This window comes from Protomyctophum parallelum (genome assembly GCF_964188405.1).
Source record: "Protomyctophum parallelum genome assembly, chromosome: 22".
NCBI classification, from domain to species: Eukaryota; Metazoa; Chordata; class Actinopteri; order Myctophiformes; family Myctophidae; genus Protomyctophum; species Protomyctophum parallelum.
The window spans coordinates 2,607,579-2,626,275 of NC_139714.1; the positions used below are offsets into that span (position 1 = coordinate 2,607,579).

General features: G+C 41.4%; 1 protein-coding gene across 1 annotated transcript in view; it reads right to left on the reverse strand.

The window, feature by feature from the left end:
• The window catches only part of LOC310879681 (sodium- and chloride-dependent GABA transporter 2-like), a 35,962-nt gene extending 17,346 nt beyond the window's left edge, over positions 1-18,616 (reverse strand). Inside the window, exons 1-8 of the mRNA XM_083794487.1 lie at positions 18,522-18,616; positions 17,181-17,472; positions 14,274-14,408; positions 11,486-11,626; positions 8,769-8,889; positions 8,052-8,102; positions 4,808-4,937; positions 1,747-1,881 (exon numbers count right to left, since the gene is read on the reverse strand). Coding sequence (XP_083650613.1) covers positions 1,747-1,881; positions 4,808-4,937; positions 8,052-8,102; positions 8,769-8,889; positions 11,486-11,626; positions 14,274-14,408; positions 17,181-17,409 — 942 coding nt within the window. The 5' untranslated portion in view covers positions 17,410-17,472; positions 18,522-18,616. The remainder of the gene's footprint in view (positions 1-1,746; positions 1,882-4,807; positions 4,938-8,051; positions 8,103-8,768; positions 8,890-11,485; positions 11,627-14,273; positions 14,409-17,180; positions 17,473-18,521) is intronic.
• Between the last annotated feature and the right edge of the window lie 81 nt (positions 18,617-18,697).

The following is an 18,697-nucleotide window of genomic DNA, read 5'->3' on the forward strand; positions in this document are numbered from 1 at the left end:
TACAAATGATCACATGAGCAATTTGTGATAATAACTCAAATAGCTTTTTGTTGATATTCCATATTGTTTGTCTGCAATTGCCTTCCGAAATTAGCGGGAGGGGCCTATTTCTTATTATTCTGTGTGTGATATAGCATGTTGTTAAATGTCATGTATCATGAACGCAAACATCAACATCAACCCCACATTGTAGTAGTTTGTTGAGGGGTCTCTATAGCAGGGGGTATATCCACAAATTATGACTGGGGGGAGTTTAATGGTCATTACATCCTAATGTAATGACCAATATTTTGCTTATGGTGGTTATGGTATTTATATGTACATCTTTTTGGTATGTCCCGTATAGGTCTGTCACATATATTTCTATGTGTATCCTATGGACAATCAAAATCAGCTGGGAATATTGGATTTGGAATCATAAAGTATGGCACGCTGACTATCACAAAAATGGCTCTTCATGTGAAAAAGATTGCACTTTCACTTCTGCTGATAGGGGGCACCGCAGCCAATAGTTGAACTGTATGTCAGAAGCTTCATTCCTCTGGTTCTGATGGCTGCATCGCTCGTCCCAGGTTAGGCTCATAGACTGTAAAAAATATGGACAAAGCGTTCTCCGGGTCTAACATGAACGTAAAATGAAGCCTGAAATCGCTTCATTGTAAATCGCCATCTTTCTAGATCCGTTTGGTACCAGCTGGCCATTGGCTGGCTCCGTTTTGGACCAGCTGGCCATTGGCTGCCCAGACAACGAGGCGGGACTTCCCCCCTTCTTCTCCGTTGGTTTTTATTTTGACTCGAGTGGGAGGGGAATCCCGATCATAGACTGTAACGGTAGCCACGCCCCTCAGAACATACGCGATGGTTTTTTTTCTTTATGGTCATTTTTTTAATTAATGGGACCATACTTTTCCAAAAAGAATATTATGACATTAGAAATGAGACTTTAAACTAGTGACTGGAAGAAGAAAGTATTCATGACCATGTTTATTAAGGTAATACAGTCTAGGTGAAGTTGGGCCAAAATACATGGGCCTCTATGGAGCTATGGGGCTTTTTGGGTCCAGCCCAGCGCCACAACAGGCCATTATATGAACTACCGATTTCAAATGAGGCTTCACGAAATATCTGGCTGACTGCCCCCCTGGTTAGGCTACCTGGCCTGGCAAAGTTCTGCTCTCCGCAGAATGTTCGTTGAATCAGTGTTGATTTTGACAGCTCATTTTGATTTTAGTTTTAGTCATAGTCTTTGGAATAGTTTTCATTATAGTTTTATTCACATTTTAGTCACCTGGAATGTTTTAGTCTTAGTCTAGTTTTAGTCTACTAAATATAAGATTTTAGTCGACTAAATCTACAGTTGATTTAGTCTAAAATGTATTTTGGCAAACCTTGATGGCATCGTAATAGCTGATTTTACCCTTGCTGAAAATAGCCGATCTACAAGCTCACAACGCGTCGCAGCGCAACATATTGTTTGAGCTTGTAGATTGGCTATTGTCAGCATGCACCAATTGTACCAAGTGTTGTCTTTTATTTATACTGGATCTCTTGCCCACTAGTCCCTTCCTAACATTTTAGTCTAGTTTCTATTTGTGGACGAAATTGTCAATACATTTACGTCTTTGTTTTTGTCATTGTAGCTTAGTCTTCATTTAGTTTCCATTTAGTTTTCGTCAGTGAAAAAAAAGGTGACGAACATTTTTCATCTTAGTGTTAGTTGACGAAATCAACACTGCGAGGTCTTACTGTGGGGTCGGCGATCTTGGAGAGGTCAGGCATGAGGTAGTATTTGATGCCCATGGCGGCGCCCGGAAGCGTAACACCACGGACGAACAGGATGAACAGCATGAGGTAAGGGAACGTCGCAGTGAAATACACCACCTAGAAACAAACGCATGCACGCACGCACACACACACACACACACACACACACACACACACACACACACACACACACACACACACACACACACACACACACACACACACACACACACACACACAAGGTTCAAGTTTATTTAGTGTCCCCGAAGGGCAAATTGGGTTGCAGCATAGACAGTACATTAAACAATGAATGAAACAGTACAGACAACAAACAGTTCACATAGCGGATACCAGAGTAAAAGGTGCACACAACCATTAAAGTGCAGGCGTTTAAAGTGCTATGCGATAGGTCATAAAAGTGCGTGTGCATAGACATAGGCACAAAATAATACAGTAAAGTGCTCATCATAAGGTTATATCCTCGATCTACGCACAGCAGCATTCAGTGTGTGAATAGAGACCGGGACAAAGGAATGTTTGTGCCTGTTTTTTGTGGCACAGGGGGCTCGCAAGCGAAGGCTGGGAGAAGGATGTACTCTCCGTATAGTGGGTGAGCAGCATCAGATCGGATACACAGGGCTTTGTTAAGTACCTGTTTCTTAAAGATCTGGTCTAGGCCGTTCATTTGTGAGCCAATGATTTTTGAGGCCACTTTTACAATTCTCCCTAGGGAATTTTTGTCTCTGATGCAGAGATTACCATACCAACAGATAATGGAGAAAGAAATGACGGACTCGATGTAGGCACTGTAAAACAGTTTCATCAGAGTCTTGTCGACATTGAACTTAGCCAATTTCCTTAGGCAGTACAGGCGTTGTTGACCTTTTTTTTGCATCACATCAGTATTTAGGTCGAATTTCAGTTTGTCATCAATAATTGTGCCTAGATACTTGTAGCTGGGCACAATATCTACAGTCTGTCCGTTGACAACACTCTTCTGGGGGGATTGTGGGGAACGTCTAAAATCTATGCATAGCTCTTTTGTTTTTTAAACATTAAGCTGCAAGAAGGCGTTGTCACACCAGGATAGAAAGTCGTCTACCACTTGCCCGTGACAGTTCTCATCATTGTCAAGCAGGCTGACGATGACCGAGTCGTCAGCGTATTTAATGATGAATCTATTTTGGAAATGGCTAACACAATCGTTGGTATAAAGAATGTAAAGAAAGGCAGATAAAACACAACCCTGGGGCGAGCCAGTAGAAGATGTCAGGAAGCTAGACAGTATTTCATTAACCCTTACACGTTGAGATCTGTTGGTTAAGAAGTCAAGAATCCAGCCCACCAGACAGGGATCTACACCAAAGGAGTTAACCAGTTTATCAACCAAGACATGGGGCTGTATGGTATTAAATGCTGAGGAAAAATCAATAAAGAGCAGCCTAGCATGGGTTTTATTACCTTCAAGGTGTTTGTGTAGGAGATTCAATAAGGTGGCAAGTGCATCTTGAACACCCCTTCCAGCCCTATACGCAGACTGGAGGGGGTCCAGTAAGCGCTCAGTTTTTGCCACAAGCTCGGACTTGATTAGTTTTTCAAATTGTTTCATGATCAGGGAAGTTAGAGCAACAGGCCTGAAATCATTGAGCGTTTGGGGCTTATTGCTCTTGGCCACCGGAACTATGGTGGACTGTTTCCAGAGGGATGGCACCTTCTGCTGGAAAAGAGATAGATTCAATATATAATAAAAGATAGGGCCTAGTTGTTCAGCGCAAGTCTTTATCAGGTGACCCCCAATATTGTCTGGGCCGGGACTTTTCCCAGGCTTACAGCCTTTAAAGGACTTGATGACACTCTGTTCATCAAAAAAGGGTTTTAAAGGGGGGGCTGACTGCAGACTGTTCCTTAACACGCAATGGTTACTGCTGAAGTCATGGACATCGAATCTGGTATAGAAATCATTGAGGCTCTGAGCCAATTGACACACACACACACACACACACACACACACACACACACACACACACACACACACACACACACACACACACACACACACACACACAACACACAACACACAACACACAACACACAACACACAACACACAACACACAACACACACACACACACACACACAGAAATTTGCATTCACTGCATGTAGGGTTCTATTGAGTGTCTGTCTGCTGATGCGATTTTACTATGGTAAAGCAACTGACAATGTGAAAAAGTTTTATTTCATAAAAAGATTTATCCCAAGTTCTGTAAGAAGTGTTCTCCAAACACGGACAATATCACAATATCAAATTAAACTCAATATCTTATAAAACAACACATCTCTTGTGTGGTTTGTGTTGAGTCATTGATTGCCAGTTATTCAGTCAGGACAACTCAAGAATGGATGGAACATATATTTATTGAATATAAGAGGAGCAATATATTTATTATGGTTTGGCGATGTATTGGATCTGCTTTCTAGGTACTCAGATCAAGCGCATCAATCCCGACCATAGGGACTCTGAATCTCCGTACCTAAACAGTAGATCCAAAACGACAGGTGGTAGCTGGGGTGGAGGAGGGTGAGCAGCAAGGTTTGCATACAGCAGCGCAGCAGAATCAGCAGCAGCAAGCAAGGAAGCAGGAGGGGGAGTGCAAACCCTTCTAGTCTAAATACCCGGTATGAAGATGGAGTGAGTGTGTGATTGGCTGAGTGAATCATGTGAATGAGAGCGTGATGCTGAGGTGGCCCAATAATGGCCGGCAGCGACGGCACTGAGGTTCCCTGACTGAACTTGCTCTGCGTCTGCGCACAAATGCTCTTTTGTCTTCCATGTTTTGGTACTATGATGCGCGGCGTTTGCACCTGTTTGAATTTAGTTATTTTACTTTGATGTACTTGTTCTGTTTAAGTCATTTTGTAATTTACTCTGATTCTAAAATGTAATGTATATGGATTTGGATTTGGATTGTGTTCTACTTCTATTGTAACTTCGGCTACATTAAGACACAAACAGGGCCTGATTGGCTGTATGAGCAGGTCCTCACCTTGCCTGTGGACTTGATTCCCTTCCAGATACAGAAGTAACATATGACCCATGCTGCGGCCAGACAGAAGGCCAGGTCCCAGTGGATGTGCCCCACAGACATGTCGTCTGACATCCTCAACACACGTAACCTGAAGAAGAGGAGGAGGAGAAGAAAGAAACTTGATAAACACCACCTTATAACACCCCCCTTCCAAATTGTCACACTGTCGGACACCTCTTATCTCCATATTCTACCCTTTTGTGTTTTTCTAACTTTTTGACCAGGACCACATGAACTGCCCTGCAGGACACATTGCTACATGCGTGTGTTGTCACTGCTGTTGTATCCTACTGACTCACCTCCCAGTGAGGAGACCCCACTCTTTACTCTTTTAATCAGAATCTAAAATGGCACCTGCTGCTAACTTTTAACTTTAGTCTGGTGAGTGGTGAGCGGAAATTGCACCGCTGCAGAACGGAAAAGACTGCAGAGAGTGGTGCGAACAGCACAGCGCAACGTGGGAGGGGAGCTTTCCCCACTCCAGGAAATACACGAGAGACGTTGTGTGGCTAAGGCTGAGAGCATTATCAGGGACATCCATCACCCCAGCCATAGCCTGTTCAAACCACTTCCACGCCCACGGCCGGGCAAACGCTACATGAGTATCAAGAGCAGCACCACCAGACTCTTGAACAGTTTCTACTTGTCCACAATTAGACTGCTGAACAAGAGCTAGGACTGGTGACGCCACACAGACTGAACGGATTGGTCTCCTTTAGTAGAGACTACTCTGTATATACACATAGGCTACATCACCTTATTTATTTTTTATATGCATACATATTGTACCATGTAGATTAGTCATGTACTATGCACTTTCTTTCTTTTAACTGCAATGATGAGCCTGCACAAACAAGAATTTCACCCATGTTACCTGTAATGTGATGTGACAATAAAGTTTGATTCTGATTCTGATTCTGGTGAGCCAAGTTCCCAAGCCAAATAATTTAGGTCCCGGTAGAGAAATTATAAAACAATCCTTTGAGTTATGGAGGCTATCAGGCAGTCAGACTATAAAAGACTGTCTGGGTTTGTTATGAAATTGAGTATCATCAGCATAACATGTGGACATTTACATTATGCTGTCTAATGATGTAATGGAAGCATATATATGTGTGTTCCAGATACATGATAGCTCCCTGACTAACAGTGAATTCTGTACAGTTATGTAGGATCTCAAAGTGTACACTTTCACAGTGTGTTTGGGGTGGATGTCAGTGAGTCACGGATACATTTTTATGGTTTGTGACTTGCGAGTAAATACCCACCATTGTGGGTATTTACTGTGGGCGAGGTCGCGTGCACACATCCGCCTCGGTGACGGCAGACTGCTGGGCGCTTTGGCATGGGTGGTCAGATCCACATACAGTATGGAATTAATTCTGTACTGGCCATATATGCAGTGTGTCTTGAAGCCAAGGTACAGGGTTCGATGAGGTCATATGAACATATGGAATGTCAGAACAGTTCAACTCCATATATGGAGATCTAAGGGTGACTGACTGACAGGTTAGGCATGACTGACAGGTTTTGCAGGTTTTCATAGTAAACTGCGACATACAGTCGCAATTATTTCAAAAGATACAAAAATAAATCATCAATTAAAACCCCAACAAATTCAAGTATTTCATAAATCCAATAAAAAATAAAAAATAATAAAAAGTAGTGAAAATAGCTCACAAACTTGTAGATGTTTCACTAGTTTGGGTCCCGGGGCAAACGTCTAATTTCTATTTTGGATGTTGGGCTAAAACGTTAGGGAAACCACTGCTCTACGCCTGTAATGATTTTCCTAAAAAGCTATTATTTTGCAACATACAGCACGGAATATTTCTAACATTCTACCAATTCATCATAGCAGGGCAGCATGGGGCGGGAGGGGGGGGATACATATTCCAAACATTTTCCCCTTTCATTGTGTCCATATGGACTCCCTCCTCAAATGCATAAAGAATCTGGAAACATCTGCAACATAAATACAGATGTTTCGGTCTGCCTACGGGGTTGGCTTTAGCCAGCACACATATTGTTCTGATCTGTACTGGGCAGCGCAGAGCAAAGTTCTCCTCTGATTTCCCAACATCTGAGCCTCAAAAGGAAGCAGGAATTCATTCATCACGTGGCGAGCATGCACCATTGCACCCACGTACGAAACCCTGACATTTTGATCCTTTGATCAAGTTCAAAACCTGTTGGAATTTGCATACCGGTATTATTGTATGTAAACAGAGATGATTGGGGACTCACTCTACTAACAGAACAACAGAATAATTTCCATGTTGTTTTGCAGGGACCGTTCCTGGTCAGTGGTGGGAAAAGGACTCACACGGTTTGCCTAATTAAAAGTATCAATGATACAATGTAGATATACTCTATTGCAAGCGGACTTCAATACAGGACTATAACTTAAGTCCTGTATAAAAAATGTGCCTGAGTAAAAGTACAAAGGTTAAAGTACCAAAAGTAAAAGTACTCATTGTGCAGAATGTTTTTAATCTACAAGCTACAAAGTAACTAGCTTTCATGTTATTGTAGTGTAGTAAAAGTACAATATTTTCGGCAGAAGTAATTATAAAACTTAGTAAGTAAGTATTGAAAACTGAAGAAAGTAGAAAATATGTACTGTTCCTGGTTCATCTCTTTGTGCGTCTGTCTGTCTGGCATGACTCCATCGTGCCAGAGATATATAAACGAGAAGAAACCCATGTTGTTGTGTGGGAAACATTACCGCAGAAGATTGCTTCCATGAACCAATGATCTGGCAGCACCAGAGGATTGAACTAGTGATTCATGAGGGGACTCCCTAAACCCTAACCCAAAATATGCCTAAACCCTAACCTTAAAGATGGAGTGCCGTGATTTTTTTCCACCCGAATCAGGTGTTAATATCATATAAGGAGGAAGACTTTTTTCATAAAGGTGTTGTTAAAATGTTGTTTTTATGTGGACACACCTATCAGTTCATTAAGGTTTGCCTGGTGGTGAGGGTGGTGATCCACCTCCATCTTTAACCCTAACCCGAACAAACACTATGCATAACCCTAACCTTTACCATAACCTCACAGAAACTGCCTAAACCCAACCTCAAAACCACGTCCACCTGGGCAAAACACCGGGAGAAGACTGAATCTAAGCCTTTTGAGAATGCGTGTAACCGTGTGTGCGTATACATGCGCGGGTGGGTGTATGTGTTGTCACTTACATCCAAAACTCCTCCTCGGGCGACTTGATTCCAAACATGGTGGTCCCATTGCTGAAAAATAATTATAATACATTGTTGTCATTATGTTGTCGGACAGAAACCTCTTATCTCCATATTGCAACTTTTAGTGTTCTTTTTGAGTGGTGCAACCACTCCTACAACCAGCAATGTCCGTGCGTATCTATGTAGCCCGTATCTATGTATCAGTGGTCTATCATGAGCACGAGTATGTGACTTATTAGTACCAGTAGGGGGCGCCAGAAACAGAGAGGGATAGTGATGTGCCTGCTGCCTGCTAATGAGAGAGAGAGAGAGAGAGAGAGAGAGAGAGAGAGAGAGAGAGGGGTGTGATTTTGTAAATCAATCTGCACCCTCTGCCGTTTGTTTCCTTTGAATTGCTCAGAATCTGTTCTTGAGAGATTATTCACTCCAATACTCTGACTGACTGTCAATGCCGAACCCTTATGTTTGGTTTGTTGGGCGACGGTGTAGGCAAGCACCCGTCTCTCAGGTTACAGTATTGGGGTTATGGTTTATATCTTTTGCTATACATATTTTCTGTGCAAATAATTCGGTCTATGTTTGTATTTAAACATTGAATGTATTACTGGTATTTTTAATGTGTATAATTTTAGCTTGTAACTTCTCTTGCACAATATCTTTCTTCTGCTTTTGACTTTTTTACGTGCTAATAAATAAAACCTAACCTAAACTTACATGTCACCGTAGTCGTCAGAGTAGTAGGAGGGCGTGGTGTTGTTGCTGAGGAAGGACCAGCTGGAGTCTGTGTTGAACATGTGGGGGTTGGCGTAGACACTCAGGCGGTTGTGACACATCTCTGGACAGAGACAGACAGACAGTCTGTATTTCAAGTATTTCATCTAACCAAAAAAGGTTAACACAAATAGACTAAACTAAACTACGGTGACTGTTAACATACATTTAACCAATGCATTACAAGTGTACACAGGGCTCGAAATTAACTGTTTTACTTGGTAGCGCTTGTGCTACCAATTTCAAAATGAAGGAGCACCAGAAAAGAATTAGGAGCTCCCACCAAAATCTAAGGAGCACCAATATGTAATCGATTTTTTACATTCATAAAAACAATAATATAACGTGTGGTTTACAAATAACATGAAATGACCAAAGTATAAAAATGCATGCCAGAATTTAAAATGTAGTGTCCAGATTTCTGTCCCTCATCCATCCATCTCTTCAAAGAGACTGAGGCATCAAACATCTCCAGATGAGGACCCTCTAGTCTATACTGATTCCGGCCAGTCACATCACCTGTTTTCTTATTCTTTGTTTTGTGTTTTTCACCTTCATAGCCTATTTAGATCATATAATTAGAATTTCTAATATAAAATAATTTTGATGTAAAACATTATATTTATAGCTATGCCTACTCACTTCTAATCAGTGGTGGATAAATTACTCTAATGTTTTACTTAAGTAAAGGTATCAATACTGCTGCTATGTAGAAACACTTACAAGTCTGCTATTCTCTCTCCCTCCCTCTCTCTCTCATTCCCTCTCTCTCTTGCATGCGTGTGCGGATGTGCGCGCACACACGCATGCACACACACACACACACACACACACACACACACAGCCGGTCCGCCTCCGGAGCTAGAGGCTCCGGTCTTTTCTGAATCTGAACGCTTGAAATAATGTACTTTCTGACACATAAGTTGCGAGCCGAGGCGCTCTGGAATGTGAGCGATGCAGCGCTCAACGTTGTCCCGTACCGTTGTGTCAAAGAGTAGAACACTACACACTTCACACGTTGGTTTGTTAGCATAAAATAAAATTCTGGCGCATTTGCGACCAAAATGGTCGCTATTTCGAGCCCTGGTACAACATTATAAGGACCTTTGAAAGAAAGTAAAAAGCCATAACAATATGTAACTTCCTGGTGTAAATCTTCGATAAAGAGAAGAGGATACGTTGTGGTTTACACATCCTACAATCCTGGGGTTTGGTCGGCTAACCGCAGCTTTTATTGCGAACACCAGAGCGGGCTCTTCATGACATGCCTTGTTGTAAATTATGTCACCTTAAATAAAATACAAAACATCTCTATGTTTTTTATTTCAAATGTAAGTTTTTAAATGTATTTTACCGGAGGCTCGAGCGACAGATGCTAAAAACAGTTCACAGGCGGTAAATAAAATACTATTAATCCCAGAGAAACCCGGGAATTTGCATGTGTGGAACATTACAAAAACAAGTAAACATAGTGCAGGGGTGCAGGGGACAGACACATTACAGTGAAATGTGATTAAGTGACACCAGTGACAAATGGAGCTGATAATTACTCATGATTACAAATTTGGTTTGCTTTTTTTAAGCCAACTCCTAAGGTTAAATTTGAAGGTCAAATAGTTGGAGGTCTCTCTTACTTCTATAGGGAGACTGTTCCAGTGATGGGAGGCTCTAACAGAGAAGACTGTTTCACCAAACACAGTACATCTGGATGGCACTTTGCAGTCCCCTCTCGCCCTCTGGTTGTTGCCAACTTGCCCTGGTTACTCCACTGTCCCTTCGATCTATGAACTGTTTCAGTGGTGGAGGTGCAAGTCTGTTTAAAATCTTAGATGTGAAGTTTTTATAGTATAATTTGTTGATTTGATGCAGTAATGGTCTTTTTATTTTATTTTAGAGGGGGGTTTAATGTTTGTTTTTCCTTGAACAAACATTAAAAACGCCATTGACAATGAAGGGACAATTACAAAGTTTTGTCCCTAACACAAACATTAAATGCCATTGACAAAGAGAGTTTAATGTTTGTTTTGTTTTACACCACCATTACATCACCTAATCATAGCAACATGAGTTAGACTTTAATATATTAGCGCCCCTCACTTCACACGGGTGTGATTTCTTTATTAAAGGTCTGTAAATTTACGTTTTATGTCCGTCGTCTCCTGTCTAAACCTGACCTCTAAATGGCTAATCCTACTCCTAAACCCAAACTGAATCTTTCCCTAATTGAACGACTAATTCCACAAACATCTTTCCATAAAACTTTTTTTATTTTATTGTTAGGACCAGGCACATGCGTTCCTCACAATATTCTATTTCTCAATTTCTAACTATTCTTGTGGGAACATTTGGCCTTCACAGGTACAGTAATACAATATGCAATGATACAAAATACAGTATACACTACCAGTGGTTCTCAAAGTGGGGTTTACACTTGTGCTATAAAAAAAGCAGATCTACCTACTGTATATGAGCTTGTCGATCTGCTATTAAAAAAAAGAAATAAAGTGCAAATATTATTCAAAAGTGAAAGTCAATCATTGCTTCTGGAGGTCCCTGGCACGTACACATTAATGTAGGGGTCATTGACCTGAAAACGTTTAAGAAGCACTACACACACACGCACACCCATGCTCGGCGCCCACCCGTGCCGTGCATCTTACCAGTGTTCCAGTAGTTGTCGCAGGAGGACCAGGGCAGAGGGTACTTGAAGGAGTTGTACAGGTAGAAGAGAGCCCAGGCCAGGATCACAATGTAGTAGATGTTCAGGTACATGACGATCACCTGGGAGGCTATCCCGATCCCTGTAGGTCAGGACGCAGACATGCACACATCCATCATGTCTATGTTTACCCTGGTTCACGGACGTTTTTCTCAATGGAGAATAACATGTGGTCATCTTAAAGTCGTCTCATAAAAGAATCGTGGTCCAAAAATAAACAAACTGTCTTGGCGATATTGTCGGGGAGATGTCTCTGAATGGTTTACGACAGTCAGTCACTTATATTTGATACAGTCTTGTTTCTAGCTGAGGTTTTACTAATTCAGCAGCAGGGTTACCTCCTCAATAGCACTAGTGTCACACAAACGTATTTGCGCTGCGCTTCGAGCTTGCAGATCTGCTATTTTTTTATACTTTTGAATTTGAATCCTGAAAAGTAAACGTTTTGGACATATGATGTTTACACCCAACAGAGACGATATAATAACATAAAAACAATATTATATTATAATTGTATAATTACAATATAATAAGTCAACATTTAGAAACAAAACAGTCAAATATAAGATCATGGGCAGAAGCAGAGATTATGATATTAGTTGTGAGTAATGAAATAATAATACATTGCATTTTTATAGCGCTTTTCTATGCACTATGTGCTTACTCAAAGTACTTTACAATGGTCCATTCATTCATACATTGTGAGGTGAAGCACCAGCGTCCTCACTTCCCACATTCACACACCAATGGTGGCAACCATTGGAGGCAAGTTGGGGTTCAGTGTCTTGCCCAAGGACACTTTGACATACTGTATGGACAGGAGGAGCCGGGATTCAAACCGCCGACCCATGGATCATTGGGCGACCTGCCCTACCTCCTGAGCCACAGCCTCCCCATAACCACTTTTATTGAAGAGAATGTTGAATATCCCACTTCAATTATTGTGTACAGTAAATTTTGATTTTAACAGATATAATTTGTGTTGTTGTTTGTTGTTCTGTATTATGTACATTCGTCGTTTCTGGCAAATCAAATCGAGCGTTTCTGATTTCTCATACTGATGTAGCTATTTTAACATGGGGTCATCTCATTTTATAATCGTCTATAAGCATTGTGGTCCAAAAATAAACAAACTGTCTCAAGTCTGTTCCGAGCTAAACTAACTAACTAATTCTGCAGCAGTAATTGAAGATTTGTTTATTTTTACAGTTCTTATATAAGGCGATCCATAATCCCCCTATGGGGATTATAATGCAAATAAAAAAGTACACAAACCCTGGGAAGACTTCGGTGCTCTATTCCTTCCACATTTCGTGATAGATGCCAGATTCAACACGCAAATGCATCCAATAGTTAATTGTATGGGACACAAAAATCACACAGCAAAGTGTTACAGAACAAACATATTATTACAGCGTCACGCTTTAAAACTCTAAGTGATGAAATGTCTTGTGTGTGTGTGTGTGTGTGTGTGTGTGTGTGTGTGTGTGTGTGTGTGTGTGTGTGTGTGCGTGCGTGCATGTGTATGTGTATGTGCATCCGTTCGTCCGTCCATCCATCCGTCCAGAGCTAATTTCGCAAACCACTGTGCCGATCATTGCCAGATTTCTTGTGCACACTGCCAGAAGGCCAAATAAGAACCTCCATGCATTTCCTTCCCACATAAATTATGTTTTACATATTTCTTCACTAACAGTTTACAATGGAAGACATTGGGTTTGTCGGATGTGCTGAAACCTCGGCCAACGATATCACAGATGCGTATTGTGGAGTCTCGCCACAGTACCACCAGAATAATGGGTGCGTTCCTATGACAACCAGACAAACGCCGACCTCGCCGACGCGCTCCGCCCACGGACGTGTCATAGACGCCATCTACTACCCCAGTGCGATCCTACACCAGCTGCGTCTAATGCGGCCACCGCCCGATTAGCAATCAGCGACAGCCGCAACCTGTCAGCCGTAGGGCTGTCGCGGTTACATAATTTAAACCGCGGTGCGATCAATTGGCTCAGAAGCGCGATATGCGATACTGTGCGATATAGTTCTCAAGCCCCCTTTAAAATGAATGAAGAAATACATTATTAATAAACGAAAGTTACACTAAGCTTTACTTTACTATGTTGCTTTATAAATGGCAGAGACGACAATGTTTATTTAAAATGTATCTTCAATTAGTCCTGGTCTTCATTAATTTAATATATTAATTTAATATATTAAATGAATGGTGTAAAACCGAAAGCAGTAATGAAAATGGAACACACCATCAACTGCCTATATAACCCGCAACGGCTTCAGAGAAGAACGCAAATTGATAATTGTTCTGTTTGCTGCTTGTTATTATGATAGTTGCTCCGTGAGTTTGGAAGTAAAGAAGAGCTTGTGAATCAGCAGACCATGAATGATACAGCTTAACACAACTCTTCTTTACTTCCAAACTCACGGAGCAACTATATCAGCCTAATAACAAGCAGCAAACAGAACAGTAACGATATTCCCCGCTTCACGGAAAACTCTCGGATGGTGCACTTATAGCACAAATAGCCTACAGCCCTACACATGTTGCAGGCAATTTTAGAAAGTTGAAGAAATCTAGCCTGGTTTTCACGCCACCAGACGAGGATCATCATTGGTAAATAATTCCTTCTGTAGATAGCGAGTGAGTTTGGTTTCTGCTCGAACTCTCTTGCACTGTTGCTCTTGAGTACATGCACTTCTAGTTACTTTACCTTCAAACATGGGGCAGATCTTCCTCCAGGCCGTCACTCCGCCCTGGCTGGTGTACTGGCCCATCGCCGTCTCCAGGAAGAAGACAGGAATACCACAGCAGAAAAGGAACACAAAGTACGGGATGAAGAAGACCCCTGTTGAACGAACACACACAGACGCACACACACACAGACGCACACATGCATGCACGTACGTACGCACGCATGCACGCACGGTCGCACGCATGCACACACGCACGCACACACACACACACAACACACGCAAAGAAGAGTGAAGGTCTTGTATACCTTCGATTCAAATGTTTTAACGCTTAAACCCCATATCGTTTTCTGTCTGGAAGAAACCTCTCATTTCCATATTCTAACTCTTATTTTTTCTCTGTGCATTTACTTGAGCATCACACAAAAGCAGAGCCGGGTGGTATTATATTTATTATTTATTATAACTACTCCCTTTTTTCTCCTTCTACACAAAATCTCTTCAGAGAATAATTATGGCTGATCTACAAGCTCACAACACATCACGTTGCAATGCATTGTGAGCTTTAGATATTAGTGTTGCGCCTGTCACAGACATGCGCAAAGCAAGTTCAGTCAGGAAACTCAGTGCCGTTGCCGGCGGCCATTCATTGGGCCGCCAAATATATATCAATTTGGGGGGTACCTTGGTACTTCACCCGCCCCTATTGCATATGCATATCCCCCGAGGCAGATAGTGCAGCGCAGTGGTATATTAGTATCGCAACGCGAGGCTAGGTCCTTGGCACGGAATGGTTGAAGGGGTAAGAAGAGTCCCAGAACTTTGAAAGGAAAGCCTTATAATGAAGTGAATACAGAGAGAGCCATTGAGATAGCCTTCTAATTCCTAAAGCCCCGCCCACTGCGTGCAGACATGAGTTACTCTCTTCTAACACTCTTCTCTTTCTCACGATCAATCTCTCGGAATCTCCCTAATCGTTACTTCTCACAAATACCCCCTCACATACATAGATACACACATGAAGCACTATAGGGAATGCACAATAAATAGTTTCAGCATCGAACATACTACACTAATGTGCAACATCTCTTTTGTACATGTAATGTTTTGAATTTGTTGATGTTGATGTGTATTACTGTGTTGATTTTGTATGCTATGTTGATGGATTGAATACATAGGACCACAATGGAAACAAGTCCCCAGGATTTTTCTTTTCTTCTTGTGTGTTATCCTATTTAACATTATTATGTCTAACTGCACATGCTGACAAATGATCCAAAACAATCCAAAACAATCCAAAAAGAAAAACAGTGACATTGCAATGGAGACAAATTGAAGCAATTTTCCCTCTTTATAGAAAAAACTAACCTGGCACATTTTCTTCACACAAATCTGAGAGAAAAACGTGCAGTCCCATCTGATAAATACGTCTTAAGTCGTCTCTGTCGGGTGGAAACCTTGTATGTTAACACATCGCTTTGTGTCACATTTCGAGCTTGTGGATCTTGCTACTTTTGATGTTTTTGTGTGCGATGAAGGAGGGCATAGGAATAAACACAAAAAGTTAGAATATGGAGATATGAGGTTTCTGCCCAACGACAAAATACTTCTTGGTTAACGGATCTTGCGCGCACATTTCTAGCGTTCAGAGCTCTCATGTCGAGTCAAACCAGAATAATTAAGGGTTAAACCTAACAACTGCCTCATTTCACCCTCTGAAATGACCATAGTCACATGGAGTGATAAATCATTTCCAAATGGAGGAATTATTTTCTGCATTGCCTTTGTTTTGTGCTCTCCTCTTTGTTTGTGGTGGAAAGTATCTAAGTACTTTTACTTAAGTATACTGTACTTAAGTACAATTTTGGGGTAAGAGTTGTCAGCTTTTCTGTAGCATATACTTTTACTTCTATTCCACAGTCTCCACTACATTTCCGAGGCAAATATTGTACATTTACTCCACTACAATTATTTCACAACTTTAGTTCAGTCAGACAACTCACGGATAGATTTAATTTATTATAGAATGAGAATACAAGTGTGCATATGATATTTATCTTGGCGTTCGGTTCTGATGCATTTTCTCCCTGCTCGGCGCGATTAAACACCATCATAAAACATTAAGAGCAGGGAGACAGATATACAATAAAACCCCCATGGGGAACATGAATAACAGAGCCCACCGGTGGTGCTGGGGTGGTGGTGGGAGCAAACATCACATAACAACCAGGAACCATATGCAGAGGAAGGCAGGAAGAGCATGCAGTCTAGTGAGCTTAAGTAGCCTGCCCAATTGGTCAGCTGACTGCCACATCAGCAAATGACGTGTGGGACTTGCACACCGGTACACCCACATAGTAATACAGGATAACACCTTGAGTATAGTATGCGCCCTTGAGCACGGCATGAACCCCCTCGAGTATATCTGACTGAACTAACTCTGCAAGCTACATATCATTTACTAGTTACTTTGTAGATTTTGATTATTATTACAAAACATACAGTAACCACTTCAGCCCTATATATGGCCATTTGAAAATAGACGATGTACAAGCTCACAATGCGTCACAGATCAGCTATAGTCTCCATAGGGAACCGCTGCTTCTTATCAAATTATTGGCTTAGGAATGTGACAAAAACACATGTATGAGTTCAAGTTTCCATGCGTTTCCACAGAATCAAAATGATTCAACATTTTCAAAACATTTTCAATATTCTTAAAAAAACTTTCAAAAGGGTTAGGATAATTCAAAAATAGCAGATGTACAAGCTCACGTGCTGTGAGTACCACACACTTCTTCTTACTTGTAATTTGAGAACCTCAGGCTGGTATACAGACAAATCATCATCACCCCCTGCATCAATCCATCACTAACATGACTGTACAACTTCTTCAAACATCACTCCATCACATCATCCTCCCTCACCTCCTCCGTTCTTGTAGCAGAGATAAGGGAAGCGCCAGACATTTCCCAGGCCGATTATCTCTCCAGCCATGGACAGCAGGAACTCCGTCTTGTTGGCCCACTTCCCCCTCGCCTCCTGGACCCCGTCATCCCCGACCTCTGGGTCCTCCGGGTCTTTGTGGGGCCCCGAGTTCTCTGCTGCGATCCCCGCAGCAGCAGGGGCCCCACTCGTTGTCTCCTCCTCAGCCATGCTCTCTCTCTCTCTCTCTCTCTCTCTCACCTCTCTCTCCGGATGGACACCCACTTCCCGTCTCTGTTGTTGGAAGACAAAATATATTGTTGCTGTCAAGCAGAAACCTCTTATCTCCATATTCTAACTTTGTTCTTTAACAGTTAACGCTGGCTACTTAATAATACTACTATAATGTCAAACAAAAACATCAAAAGTTGCATGATTGATTGATTGAAGTATTTAGCAGTTTTGCAGAATTACAGTACATTTCAAGCACAACTCCATACAAAAACTGTTGTGGGACGATACCATAAAGCATTACACTTGTTTACAATATAGGGTCCACCATTTTCAATCCATCAGAACATTTAGAGACGTACAAATATACACTTCTATATAGCTATAGTTTTGAACATGTAGATCTGCTACATTTGAATCCTGAAAAGTAAACCGTAGGCCTATTGGACATAATTATGAGGTTTCCACCCGACAGATAAAATAAGTAAATGGCCTATTGCAGTTCTTTGCATAATAGGCAATATTCACCTTCATAGGATATGAAACCACAGAGATGAACTTCAATAAAAATAAATAGTTCCCTGAAATACACAAACTATATGCTATACGCTCAATATCCACACAGATTATCCTCTGAACAGTCTTGCCAATACATTTAGGAGCTCTGTGTATAAAACCTCCCATATGCAAAAACAGTACTGTAATTGACCCGAAATCACCCCAACAGCAAAGTAACTCTGAATGATTGGTATAATGGAGTGTAGGCCTACAATCTGAAAACTAGCTGTTAATAAAGTAAGTAATCAATCAATCAATCAATCAATCAATCAATCAAACGTGCAGGAATTCTTGCCTTAGCTATAGGATATACGTTTGGTTGTGTTTATTGCAATGACAATTTATGCAATATGCATCTATTTCTAAGCATGAAGCTAAAAAACAAACAAAACAAAAAATAGGCATCAAATTGCCTAACTTTACAGATGCCAAGATTGAGCCTCAGTCAGTAGGATACAGGCTGGCTAGCTCATCATCATAATGCTCTAAAAAAAAGAAAGGAAAGAAGAATCTAATCTAAAACATATCCAATTAGCGGGGATGCAACTACTCACCAGATGGTTTGGGACAGATGTGTCAATCTAGAAGAACAGCACTCCTTGGACCGACTACTCTGACTGACTGAATGAAATAAGAAGTTAGGTTGAAAATAATATAAGTTTTATGGGGAGGGAGGGACGGGGCGGGACGGTTCTGTCTGCACGCGGCTCCTATCAGCAGACGGGTGAAA